Source organism: Euprymna scolopes, chromosome 24 (assembly GCF_053919585.1).
Source record: "Euprymna scolopes isolate OS-2025 chromosome 24, ASM5391958v1, whole genome shotgun sequence".
Classification (NCBI taxonomy): Eukaryota; Metazoa; Mollusca; class Cephalopoda; order Sepiida; family Sepiolidae; genus Euprymna; species Euprymna scolopes.
In genome coordinates, this window is record NC_136505.1 from 14,843,931 (window position 1) to 14,858,956 (window position 15,026).

The 15,026-nt window shown below is 32.4% G+C and overlaps 1 protein-coding gene across 2 annotated transcripts in view; it reads right to left on the bottom strand.

The window, feature by feature from the left end:
* LOC145246603 (cytoplasmic dynein 1 light intermediate chain 2-like) overlaps positions 1 to 15,026 on the bottom strand; it is a 151,341-nt gene that overhangs the window by 63,049 nt on the left and 73,266 nt on the right. For both annotated transcript variants that reach the window (XM_080108264.1, XM_080108265.1), the window contains exon 2: positions 4,977 to 5,050. In XM_080108264.1, coding sequence (XP_079964390.1) covers positions 4,977 to 5,050 — 74 coding nt within the window. The remainder of the gene's footprint in view (positions 1 to 4,976; positions 5,051 to 15,026) is intronic.

A 15,026-nucleotide genomic window follows, 5' to 3' on the forward strand; every position in this document is an offset into this window, starting at 1 on the left:
AGTATTCTAGAAGTACGCATGGAGAAATACTCAAATACATACGTTGTAAAGTCAACTATGATAAACACACAACAAGCCTTAGAAAATGTGTTACTCTTTCAGAAATAAGATAAATCAGCCAATCCTAATAAGATGCTATTTAGGAATTTTATAAATATCTGATCAAGTCACATTTTAGGGAAGAACTCTTCTGTTGCACAAACAAGAAATGATAGAAATAATACTGTTAGAATATTAGAACATTCAAGATGAATACAATAATCTATATATTAATAGGATAGCGTGTGTTATTTTGTGTGTCATGCTTACATCCGAGTGACTGTCATTTAATTGTTATGGACTTCCATTTCTTGTAATAAATAATTTTACCAAGAATTCTTCATAAGTTTTGATTTCGGTTATAGCTGATGCACCAAAGTCTTATGGGTATATTTTTTTTATTTTTGAAATCGTAACTTTATAATATACTAGCAGTTCCGCCTGGCTTTGCTAGGGCCATATGTACTGTTCATAACTTTATGTGCATATGTATATATTAAAACGTGAGTATGTATGGTAATGCCTTTCTATATGTATATATTAAAATGTGAGTATGTATGGTAATGTCTTCCTTTAACTACTATAGAAAAAAGTTGATAGAGACCGCAGACGTCAATTTTTTTTTTTAACTTTTACCCTAATTTTGACCTCTTAACATTAATTGTTTTGGACATGGGTCAAACATTTTAATTTGATTTGAGCTCAAGTAACGTACATCTAAAATCTCAAGTGTTTAGACCCAAAATTGGCGGTGGAGTTTGGTAGAATCTGCAAAGGTCAACTCTGTAAACTTTGACCTCTTGCCAGCCAAATTTGAGGCCAAAATTAATTAAAAAGCTTGCTGCATGTCTGAATACACTTTTTGTAAAATTTCAAATGTTTGGACCCAAAATTGGTTTAATAGTTTGCTAGAGACTGCAAAGGTAAGATAAGACCTTTTTAACTTTGGCTGCTTGGAAGCAAATTTTCAACAAAAAACAATTAAAAAGCTTGCCTTATGTCTGAATACACTTGTGTAAAATTTCAAATGTTTAGACCAAAAATTGGCTGAGTAATTTCATAGAGACTGCAGAGGTCAATTTTTTTTATTTATTTTTTTTTTTTTTTTTAAACTTTGACCTCAATTATGACTCCTTAGCATTTATTGTTTTGGGTTCAAATCAAATTATTAAGTTAGATCCATGTCCAAGTAACCAATATCTAAATTTTCAAGTGTTTAAATCCAAAATTGGTGGAGGAGTTTGGTAGAGTTCTCAAAGGTCAGAAAGTATACTATCTCTTTACAAAACCACAATTTGCCATACATGGAGTATTGTTGTCACATCTGGGCTGATGCATCTGACACTAATCTCATTCTTAGACAAAGCCTAAAAAAAGAGGCTCAAATTTAATAGGTCCAGCACTATAGGCCAAGCTCCAGCCTGTCCCATTGCTGCAATGTTGCACCCGTGCTTCTTTTGCAAGTATTTTTTGTATACCCTTGATATATCTCTAACCTGAGAAGCAGCAATCCCTTCAATATTAAGCTCTCTAGATGCCAAAAAGAGCCTTGTACTCTAATATTTTCTTCCCCCAGACTACTAAATTTTGGAATTCCCTCCTCGTTTCTCCAACTGTTCTAACCTGTAGAATTTTAAATGTAATGTGAACAGACATCTTGTTGCTCAGAGTATCCTATTAGATATAATTCCAAATAGCCCCTTACATCTAAGTATTAATGTTTTGTTTGGGGGTAAAAAAATTAATAACTAAAAGAAACCGATGTAGACTATGCAAATGATAATGCTTTGTCAAACAGAACTGACATCAAGTCGAGCAAGATTAGCCTCGGCATCATTATTGATAAAACTAAATTTATCATCTATAACCAAGGAGAAACTAAATTTAAAAGTGGAAGTTTAAGACTGTTCAGGAATTTGTATACCCTGGCAGCATCAGCATAGTCAAAGAAATCAGTTGACAAACTTCATCTCTGCTTCATCGACCAACTTGTAAAAAAAAACTTTAAATGCCATCTAAAAGGACCTGCCGATAGTAATGTTTGACATAGATGGTTGAAGGGTACAAGTCAGTACAACCAGAGAAGAATTTTCAACCTTTACCAACAGTAAACTACCTTTCCAACCACTGATCGCACCTTTCCAGAGAATCCAACGTTCTGACTTAATTGAACATTCACAAACAAATCAAAAAAGAAAAAAATATCGCCAAGTTCGATGCAAAGAATATAGGCTCCCTAATACCAGGTTAGTAAACTTCTCACACCTGCCAATATTGAATATCTCTATAAAGCCACCATTCGTCCACGCATAAAATACTGCTACTGGAACACCATTTAATAGTTTAATCCCTTTTGGATATGGTGAAAAAATAACAACAAATCCCATCCACTAACATCCATTTTATCACAACCACGTTGCACCTCTGTCCTTGTTTTACAAGTACTTCCACTGAATATGCTCCAATAAACTTATTGCATTTGTAAACCGTCCAATGTAAATATCCAATGACTAATCCCACTAGCAGCAAAATCCCACCCCTTCAGTGTAAAAGTCCTCAAAATACTAGAAAATTTTCTTCTCTAATAGCTTTTTTCATCAAACTTGACTTTGGAATTCCTTCTTTGCTGCCAGTTTCCATGACTATACTAAAATGCATAAATTTAAATGTAATGTGAACAAATACTTTGCTGCACTTCACATCACATGAGCCCCTTATGTCTCAGTGGTAATATCTGGTGTTGGGACGATTCATTACAATGTTTCTAGTTTCCGATGCTAGAATGATTCTTTTAATTTTTTCTTTTTTTTTTTTTGTTCAAAACTTAGTTTTTTTTATTGCTGGAACAAATGATAAAATGAAAAAAATCATTGTTTTTAAACTATCAGCAAAACTAAAATCTATAGATCAACTTCCACAAGGGCATTTGTAAATTTGTTAAAATATACACACACACACATTACATGGGCTTTTATGGTAATTTAAAAATATTGAAAGGAGTTGGAATTGGTAATTATAGCAGAATTGGAAATTTAGAAAAAAAAAATTGGCAATTGTATCAGAATCGGGGGAAAAATATTGGAATCGTCCCATCCTTAATAATATGCCTTGATTGCGAATAAAGTTAAAAATGTTTTAAATTAGTGTGTCAATAATAGATTTGATTTGCAGTCTATGGTAAGCTAATCAGCAATAATATTGGGATAGCTTATGGACCTATAATCCCCCCCCCTTTAAAATGTGTTAATTTATTTTTATCCACCAAAAATCAAAATTATTCAATTTTAATTTTGATAACATTTTTTCAATTCTACATAATATTCTCCTCATTCCTTAATTATTCCATACGTTACCCTTTGAAGAAGACCAAATATAATTTTTGAAGGCCAAACTGCTTAACAGAAAATTTAACTTTTAAAAAGGCCAATCTAGCAAACCTGGACAAGAACATGAGTGACTTCCCTTTGATATAGCCTCGTTTTTTGAATATCATAATATATGATCATTGTTGTAATGTTGCGAGAAGGAACTCATTAATTTCCATATGCAACGGTTCTTCAAAGAAAGTCAGCAAAATGTTACGTAAAAAAAAGAGAACATTCGGGAGGGGGGGGGGAAATCCCAGAACTAATGAGAACATTGTTTGCAAAGAGATGTTGGGCTGAAGGATTAAATTAAAGATTTTTTTCTTACAATGTGATTTTATTATTTGTATCATTCTAACACTACTGTGTTTGAATATATGTTAAGTGGCAGTTTTAGTCATTTAGAACTGCTTTAAAGCTTCACTGCTCAGCCATTTTTCAACCAAATTTCAAACAATTATTACAGTTTATAGATCACCTTATTAGCTATATTGTGAAAAAAAAAAAAATTTCAATTTTCGTTCAGTAAAACAAAAGTCATGAATTTACAGGTGTTCAAAATAATAAAAAAACGTAAGGAGGTGAGCAGCATTTTTTATGACTGGTCTCCATAGCAACGTCGTTTAAGCGACTACTGTTGCTACCAATTCACCGCTCACGAAAAGTGAAGTAACAAGCGAAACAGAGAGAATGAAAGAATGAAAGGGAGATAATTGGAAGGATTTTATTGAAAGTAGAGGAGTGCCGTACATTGTTATGTGTACGTTATGTTTATGGGGGAAAAAAAATAAGACTGGAATTAAACAAAGAACAAGTGAATTTACTGGCGGCCTGGAAAAATCATGGATTACAATAGAAAAATGCAGGCATGAAAAGTAACATGGTTAAGCCTAAGCATGGAAACGTAAAGGACTAGTTAAAACTGGAAAATAAAAGTACAAGATATTCTAGTAAAAAATATAAATTTATAACTTAAAGTATTGTAGCATTAAGAATTTGCTGCAATATTTTAAGTTATAAATTTATCATATTTTTTTACTAGAATATCTTTTCTTTTTCCATTTTTAACAACTAGTCTTTTACTTTTCCATGCTTGCAGTTTTCTATTGTAATATATATATATATATATATATATATATATAATACAATATTACTTTGAGTATTTATTAGTACTTATGTTGATTAAATATATTTCTCATAAGGTAGGAATTTCCATGGGTATTGCTAGAAAATTATATTTTTCTAATTGTATCTACTTGTCCGGGAGTCTTAATTTTAATTCATAATTTTTAAATTTTGAATTGTATAAATATTTAGTTTTTGTTTCAACTCATAAATTTATAAACAATGAGCTATACATATCTGGTGTTGTCTGGGATGCAGTGAAGTAATTTTAGTTGTAAAAGTGACATTTTTTTTTTTTTTTTTTTTTTTAATTTATGAATTATTCCTCTGGCTGATGTTTACTTTATTGGTCATAATTAAAAAATGTTTCAACATAACCAGACAGGACTACATTTTTTTTTTTTTTAAATAAACTGAAAATAAAATTAAATAAAAGTAATTACTTACCAAGAACAAGTATGGATTTCATATTAGATAGTTTAGAGGCAGAACTGGACCGGACTTCACTCAAGATGGTGGCCCTAGATAATATAAAAATAATTAAATAAGTTCTCATTTTAAAACATTTTATTTCACATATTTGATGATTGAAATAAACGCTTAAAGAAATCCATGTTAACATAAACACACCTCTAGAAATATATTCTAATCATTAACAATCGTCATTTTATTTTTTGAAAAAGTACTTTTTACAGAATCTAATTTTTTTATGTTGTAGGCTTAATTGAAGATGCAATGGCTACTGCAATGACATTTTCTCAATCACAGCCACAAACGTAGCTTCACAATACATTCTTTAAACACGAAAAAAAAAAAAAAAAAGGTTGCAGAAAATAAATCCAGTGGATTGAGATCAGGTGGGAACTGAACTTATTCTCATCGGTAAAAGGTTATTTTCTAATGATTTTTTTTCTGAGGATTGATTATTCATATTTTAATTCTTCGGACTAATCTTCTTATAAGCATTATGATTATACATTTTTTTAATTCAAATTTTCACTCCAAACAAGGCAGAGTGCCACTTTGAAGTAAGGGGCTACTATCTGGGACATAAGTTGCAGGGGTATTATGAAGTGGCAAGATGTCTGTTCACATTACACTTGAGCTTCTGCATGTCAGTACAGTTAGGAAAGCAAAATCCCGAAAGCGAGTTCCAAGGAAGAAACTAGAAACAAGGTAGGTTTAAGGCTTCTAAAATTCATACTCAAATGGTTTGATGGTTGGTTGTTTTTGTTTCACGGCATATCAACCCTTTTCAGGTTATTTAATGCCGAACCCAAAGATTTTGGAGAAAAATTTTTAATAGAATATTTGTTGTTTTCAAGTCAGTTTCTATTTAACCCATAGTTTGGACCCTAACAGGTACTACCACTCTGGGTCAGAGTGGACCTGGGAGCAATGGCAATTAAAGGGTGGCTCCACACTCCCCAAAGTCTGCAAGCTGGGGCCTCACCACTGGATATAGTTTAAGGTCATATCCAGGACCTCAAATGGTTTGAACTACCATGTGGCGTAGTGGATAAAGTACTTGATAAAATTCAGTTGCCAAAGTTACTCTTCTGGAAGTTGAAAGTTCCATCCGCAGTGCAGGCGACACTCAAAATACAATTGCAAATTACTTAGGGCTTTGACACATTCATGACTGACAGAACGAGAGCATACTACCTACTCATGGATTAAATAAAAGGCTCTGTTTGAAATTCTGTGCAAATTCTCAAGTCGGACTTCTTCAGAAAGAATCCAAATAGGCATTGCTTTTTCACTTGGATCCAGATTTTATGGGACACTCTGTAAATCATGTGACTTAGCAACCTAACATTTATTTTTAAAGAAGACTTAAAAAAGGGAGAATTAAGGGAGGACGAAGAAAGGAATTAAATTCAAAAGTTAATGTTTCCAAAAACAAAGTGATGATCAGTGGTTGTCATTTTGGAAAGCTCCAAGAAATAGGAAAGTTCTCCTGCTGAGCTGTAGAAGAAACCTCAATCTTTAGTTTAGTATTTGTGAGATTTGTGTGCAAAAGTCGTTAAACCCATTTCAGCACATGAAAAAAGAAAAAGACAAAACCAATGTAACTTCAAGTGTTATGAATAGATTAATTGCCTTTTTTTTTTCTCAATTTTCTTTATCTTTACACATTTTAGAGAAAATCCCAATAAGTTTCAACACAAAATTTCCCTTGCAAAATTGTACTTTTTGACTCAAAGTTATGAATTTTGTAAAAATAGGAATATTTTATTTTTATTACTATAACAGATATTTTGTCTGTATGTTTTGAAGCAAAACTCTATATTTAAAAAGGAACATGGCATTATATTTAACTAATGCTGTAGTTATGCACAATGACATCTGTTATTTAACACCATTTTTTATAATATAGGGTTTGGCTTATAAACATGTAGACATGAAATCTCCATAATAGTAAGGATACATTGAGACTGAACTAGTAATATTTAATTAGTTAAAAATGATAAGCAGATGTTATTTTTTAAATAGGTTCCTTCAAAATAATATACTGATAGCACTGTCCACACTTTAATCACGGATATATTACAATCCAAAGAACAATACATTTGTTTAAAAAAAAAAGAAAAAAAAAAAAAAACCCTACAATAAAGAGGGAAAAAAAAAGGATGTAGCATTCAGTAAATACCAAGTGAGCTATATACTATTCACTTTAAATATTTTTCTTTATCTCACAAATCCATATTTGGAGGATTAGTTTCAGCTCATCTATGTTGCTGTAGGGGTTAATTGGAGAATGGCGAATACAGTCAGTGTGCATTAGTCACATTTGTAAAAGTTATAAGATTCAAACTGACATTTTTATATTCCTTGATAAAATTTATTTAATAAGAAAAAATAATCTTTATGAAAATTAAAATCATGAAATGTTTAATTTTATAAATCTTGCATTACTGAAGAGCAAGTTTTATAGATAGAGTCAAGTGTTATTGGGGAAGAAAGTTTCTATATATATATAGAAATAAATTTATGTAAGATTTTCTACAATTATAACAGCAACTATCTCTCTCACATACATACATCGTCCATATTTTGCATCTTGGGGTTGAGAGACTGACTTCACTAGCCATACTGAAAAGTTGGGAAACAAAACATCAGTCTGGATAATAATGCACACACAGATATCTATATACAATAATTTTTAAATACCTGCAGACACTAGTGTTTTATCTTTTGGGAATCATCACTGCAAGAGTACATGATTACTGCCGGTTGGGAAATTTGAACCTGGCCACGAAATCATCTCTGACTCCATTAGCAAGAAACAAACCTCACGGCCAACCTCAACCGCAAGAAATATCACTGAAATTTAAACATTTACTTTTAAGTGTGGGGACATCCATCCAGAGTGATCTAATGATAACATGAACTGCACAAATATATATATACACACACACACACACACACACACACACACACACACACACACACACACATTAGCTTCCTTCAGTCTTGACAGATTGTGTATACCCAGTGTAAGAGTGCCTGTGTATGAAATTTTTGTGATGAGTTGCGCAATCTCCAACCAAATCTCTTGAGTCGGCATTGCTAAATACCAGTGGCAAGTGGAGGTTCAGGATGACTGGAAACAATGTCGAGATAAGCAAAGGGCACATACAGTGCCTAGAATTCCCAAATGGTCACCCATTTGTTATTAGCCAAGCTCAAGAAGGAGAAAAAAAAATTTTTTTTTTCCTCTTCTTCCCTGATCTTTCTTATTTATATTTATGTCTCTGCAGTAGAGTGAAAAGCATATCTTATTTTTCTTTTATTAATATTATTGGAATTTTTCCCCCCCTTTCCCTTGTACACATTTTTGTGAATTATTCCATGGATTTCTGCCTTTGGATTATTTTGGACCACCTTCCAATTACGGGATTTCCTTGGATTTTACTTGTGCAAATGGAAATTCAATTAACTTTCTTGAAGTTATATATTTGAATTTTACCATCACTGGATTATCTTCCACCAGACTATCCATTCACGTGTAATCACCTTTTTCTTCACCATATTCCCTCTGCTTCATTTTTTTGTTATCAAGTAAGATCTTTGACTTGTTTCATCAAATACTTTTGCATGCAAAATCCGATCCTGCATTCTACTAATTCCTACCCTCTGATGAGAAGGAAAGTATTTCTTCAAAACTCTGCGGATTAAGGACTATCCACTTATCAAGTGTTTGCTTTTCAGGTTAAATATGTTTTTAACTCTTTTTCAAAGTGTTTTATTAACATGTTTTATTAACTGTTTGCTTGTATTATAAGCTCTATTTCCTATTTGGTTTTATCGAGCTTTTATATCTGGCTGAGATAACTTTATAAATATTAATTCTTTAATATTTATATTATACTTTAATTTTACCATCTTGGATCATTTTGGTAAATTTAATTGTAATTTTTATTTCATATATATATATATATATATATATATATATACATACACACACACACACAGTGTTTGACACAAGTTTGATAATGTTTTAGATATTCTTTTAATTCAGATTCATTCAAAGTACTTTTAATAGTGCTAAAGTGCAAGAGATAATCGTTCCTGCATTTTCAATTGAAGTTGGAGATCATAGATGACTAAAAAGCACCAGAATGGTAAAAAACAAAGAAAAACTTTCGTCAGGATTTGCGGCAGATTAAAAAATTTGTAAATCTTAGCTTATTTTAAACAAACCCAGTTGTAGTAACTATGAAACTACATGTAATTCATTGGATATACAAGCGCACATATACATACACACACATAGATTATTTGGAAATTCCAAATTATGGCTGGTGCTGCTTTCAAACATACAGACTTGACATTACATGGATTAGTACCCCGCCCCCCCCCCCCCCAAATCCAACCATCTCTTACTGGCGATAATGTCAGAACCATGTCATCTAGAACTGATTCCTAGCAGAACTATGCAACATGATTAACAGAGCTCTAGTGAAAATCCAGGAGGAGATGACAAGCGAAAAAAAGAAAAAAAGTGTTGGACCTGCAAATCAGTGGAGTGAAAGTGATGTTGCTTCGGCTTTGTGTTCTTGGCCAAATCTCCAACTTAACAAGTAACTGCCGAGCATTGCTGCTCTTGATGTCAGAGGTAAAAAGCTGCAATGCTGCATATTAATGAACTGTGATTAACAAGTAGAACTTCATGCAGAATAGATTCAGTGTGTTTATGTCAAAATTACCTAAAAGCAAAGATGTGTTAGGAGTGGCAAAAATCCAGAATTCGGTATCAGGATCCATCGTACTTTGGTTGTCTACCTTTGCATGTGGCAAGCAAAGACATGTCCAACATGGATCCTCAAATAAGTGAAAATGTCAACGTTGCTTCCTTGCCATTCCTTTGTGTGTTCTGGGCTAAACTTTCCTCAAATTTACATTTAATTGCTGAGCCTTGCTGTTCCCAGAGTCGAGAAACACAGGGTGGGGGTCTTGAATCATGCAGATCAACGAATGGCTTTGATCAAGGAAGACTTCATGTAGACCAAACATTCTTTAGACAATCTTTGCAAACTATGCAAAATTCAAACTTGCTTAACTAACAAACCAGCAATCATCTGTAGTTAGGGCTGCTGCTGCTTTCAAACAGATATACACATTATGGAATGTTTGTAATGTCATAATTAACTCTCCCTTAATTATTTAAGTCATACTACTTTTCATAGTATATAGATTTTAAAATCATCTTATTAAGTGAAGAGTTGGAGTTAATTTTTGTAGGAGTACAAATCTGATTTAAAAAAAAAAAAAAGAAAAAAAAAAAAAAAAAAAATCATCTTCAGTGGGTTTTTACCCAGCTAACTCCCAGCCTTTAGTCACTTCTAAAATCAATTTTTAACAAAATGGAAAAAAGTTTGATCATTCATTTCATTTTCAGAAAGTAATGCTAAATTCATGATTCTACTCTCAGAATATGGTAATTTTTTTTACAATTTACTGCTTATAGACTTTCATTTTATCTATATTTTTGCTTCCCAAACTGAACAAAAAAGCTTTAGTCTCATCTAGATTTTTTGGTTGGTTACTTCCTACCAATCTGAATAATTAAAACAAAGTATATTTATTTTCCAGGCAGACCCCTCCCCATCCAAAACCTTCTGCATAAAGTTGGGAAACTACACAATTCCCATCAAGTCTAATAGAGAACAAAGTGTTAGTAATAAAATGCAACCATAAAATGGCATTCACATTTGCATGATGATTTGTTTGTTTCATAGACAAATATTTCATCAGATTCATTATTTTCAATCATTTCAATATTAAGTTTCTAGTAACTAGCAGGCAGACCTGACGTTGTCTGGGATTGAATAAGGATCGGCAAATGTTTCAGTCGCATACTTTTATTATCACTGAAATCACCCATATTTCAATCAAACCGCAGTGTACCGGGAGGAAGGTCCATATGCCTCATCACAGTAACTTTATCCGCAATACATTTTAGTATACATTGCACTGTAGAGAATTTACTGTTGATTTTATAAAATTAACTGCTTCTGTGGCACAATGGAGAGCGCCTCTTTTGGGAGAGCTGGGGGCTTCTAGATTAATGAACCTTGTGCCTAATTTGTCTGTACTTGTGAGGTGCAGATGTGTTAAACGAGTGCTTGTGATTTTGAAAATGTTCTAGTATGGCTCAAGCCAAGAATGACAGTTTTTTTATAATATTGAACCAAGGCAAAACGATATAAGACGTTAGAATTTGAAAGGTCAAACCCGAAAGAACTCATGGGTACAAAAACAAAACAATGTTTTAATGTTATGAATATAGTAGTTTGGTGTGCACGCAATGGGTCGACTAAATATACTTCTTACTTGTTAAATTATATTTTTTTTTTATAAAAATGCATTTGTTTGCTATTTTTGTACAAGCGTTCGATTAAAGCCTGCGGTTCCTCCCATTAATGCGACGACGGAAAGCTGCCTGTAACGACACAATGAAGAAACAAGAAGCAACCCATGCCAGCCAATTATAGCCGATGACATATCGACCCGTTGTGTTGCTGTTTCCATGTGCATATCGTTTGATTTCGTTTAATCACTCGGGGAGCTGGTATCGTTCCCAGGACGTTCCTCAACCAAGTAACTCTCCCCGGGGAAACGATCAGGTGTCATAATTCAATTAAAGTTTTAAATGCAAAAATCAAGTATTAGGGTTTAATTATGCTCTAAAAAGTAACAATCATTTGAATGCGCCTCTGTATTATAAAAGAATGTACAGCTGATTTTATAAGCTGGGCCTTTCTGCTTATGTGGTGATAAGACTTCATAAATGCAACTGTGATGTTAGGTTGTATAAAAGTTAACTTTGGCCAAAAATCAGACTTCCTACTTTAATAAGATTTTTTTGATTAGTGATTTTCGATACTTATCAGAAGTATTCCAATACAAAACCTATGCAGACACATCAAGTACCTTTGTGTGAAATTAAAAAAAAAAAATCACTCCAGCCGTTTCAGAGTCTATAGGGAATGAACTTATAGAAAAAGTTCGTTTTATATAATAGTAAAGAGAGATAGGTAATAGTGATAGATATATCTAAGCAATAAGATTGTATATAAAGAAAAAGGTTTAATGTTCCTAATCATCCGCAAGGACCCGTGGTATAGTGAATAAAGTACTTGGTAAAATTCAGTTGTGGAGTTACACTCTCCTGATTTAATCGTCAGTTCACTAATACTCAAAATATAATTGCGAATTGGCTGACTGAACGTGAGCATGCTACCCCCGTCGATTAAATGGGTTCCATTCGAAATCCCATGCAGACTCCAAGTTCGACAAGAAACACCGGAAGAAAGTTTGAAGGTTACACGACCAAAACATAATGACATTCAAGATGAGAACAATAGTCCAAAAAAAAAAAAAAAAAAAAAAAAAAAAAAAAAATCTAAATACAAGAAAATAGTCATTCAAATTGACAATTTATCCAGCTTGTTAATCTAAATATCCTCAAGTGGTTTTTGGCCTGGATAGTTCTGATTCATTAAAAAAAAAAAAAGAAAAAGAAAGTTTTCTTTGAAATTTATTCAGGAAAAGCATGTTTAGTAAACTAATACTTCGATTAATAGTTTTCTGAGTTTTTAGATAAGGATTCATAACATTATTTGAACTACCGTTTTCATCTGGGATGTTATTCTCAAGTTTTCACAAACACAAGAACAGCATTCAAAATGTTAACAATACTAAATAATGTGAATAATCCCGGTTTAATGAAGTTTTGCAGTTGTAAAAAAATGTTTCGCTTGAATTAACCACTCAGCACATCCTAAAAAAACTTTTTCACTAAACATCAACAAAATACAAATGAAATCTATTCATAATTTTTATAATTAAGAAAAATTTTAAGAAAAAAAAGTAACTTGATGAGATCTAATTAAATGTTTGAATAAAAAGCGATTTTCAAAGTCAGTTAAATATAAAACAGAAAGACTAAATTCAAAACTGGCTTCCTTCTGCTTCACTTATAAGTTAAATAATATTACTGTTTGTGATGATATTCACTTTTTCTTTTATAAAAAGGACCATTTCAATTGTTTTTATTCTTTTCTTTATTGCCCTCGACCTAATAAACAGAGAGAGAAAGGGTGCAAAGCAAGAGTAATAAATGACATATGGATACTTATACAGAGAAGTAACAATGCTGAAATAACATTTAGAAAACCATTCTTAACATAGGGAGGAGAAAGTGCTTAGTAAATATTCTGTACTTTCACCTAACAATCAAAGATCTTGTAAAACTTGGAAATGCTATTAAAACAAAACAAAAAAAAATTAAATAGCACAGTAATTTCTTTCCATAAGAACCGATATATGGAATAAGAGGTAGGGGGGGGGCAACCAATATACAAGGAGAAAGGATGAAAGTGATAGAAAGTTTTTGTTTTCTTTTTAAATCATCTTTATGGAAGTCATTTTTTCATTTTATTCAAAATGCTAAAATATGAGTTCTGGGATTGAATTATGCTTGAAAAAAATTTCTTCATTTAAATTGTTCTCATTAGCTTTTTTTAAAAACTTTTGGTGGCATTCATCCAGGATGAGTTGAGCTAGCTCCTCCCACAGAATACACAACATCCTGAAGGGATGCAAATCACACACAACGATCTACAACAACTAAGATAGTTATAGGCAACCAGCCCCGGAATGAGTGGTGAACTCTACAGACCTGTTGACTGGAGGTTTGACAGTCTTTGATGGTGTGTAACCACACTTTCAGCTGGCGCCTCAGACATCTTCTCTAATCTAAATAGTAGTTTTGAAGTTATTGCTTTATGGATAAACTGTGTTGCAGCGCCAAGTGAATCTGAACCAACAAAATCTCTTTAAAAATGTTTAAGCGGGAGGATCCTGCATTGCATTGGAGACAAAATGGTGCCAGCAGAATTTGGTGGAGGCAGTATAGCTAAAACACTATCAACCTTTTCAGATCCGCAGCTCTCATCTATGATATGATTTGCAATTAACCCATTTTCTCTTACTAAGTTTCTTTTTATGTTCGTTGATTCTTTCCAGTCTTATTTCATGTTGTCTATTTTTCTTGCTTGCATTACTGTTTATTAGCAGTTAATAATAAAAACAAAAAAATAAAAATAGAAAGGTATTATCACTGCAAACAATTATCCTATTCGAGAAAGTCCCTTATTTTAGATTTTGTCTTATTTAACTGGCTCTGCAAACTCTTTACGGATTCAAACATTATAATTAAAGTCCAATGGGTGACCAAACAAGTCACATTTTCTTTTAATATATATATTTATGTTTGGGGATTTCGAAGCTGAACATCTACGAAAATGAAATGTTTATGCATTGGAATAATTAAAAATATTTAATATCATAATATGTATGCCCCCATGTGGCCACTATAAACTGGTAGCGATAAACCGAAAGCCATATGATTATTTTTTTTGTGTTTTTTTTAAATTTTATTTTTTTGTTTTAGCAGGGAATAGGACATGTTATTGGATACTCGACATTCATCTGCAATCTTATACATTCCAACCGAGAGACCTTTTTAAAATTCTAACTGTCCCAATTAAGTGCAATTGTTTGTATCCCTCTTGCACCTTGTTCAGATATTTTTTTTTTTTTTCATTTTTCTTCCTTTGAAGATTGTAATGCCAACATTGCCCCGCTTTTTATTGAAACCAACCGAGAGCTCTTTTTAGTATCCTCGCTGTTCCTTTAAGTGCAATTGTCTGGATCTCTTTTGCACTTGGTTCACCAGGAATATTAGTTAGGTAGGACTTCAGGTTCTTCTTCATAAGCTCTGTGGCACCTGGGTTTAGATGTGTTCTACTTTGGAGCCTAAAAAGAGGGCTGGACTCAAATCTTGGGCTTCTGATCTATGGCTGCCATAGTTTATGGTGGCAGCATTGTTGGTCTGATTGTATAAATTTGTATGTGTGTGTATCTACACACAAAAAGATTTTTGAAAAGAATCAGAAGTATATTGAAATCAAATTCTTTTAGAAA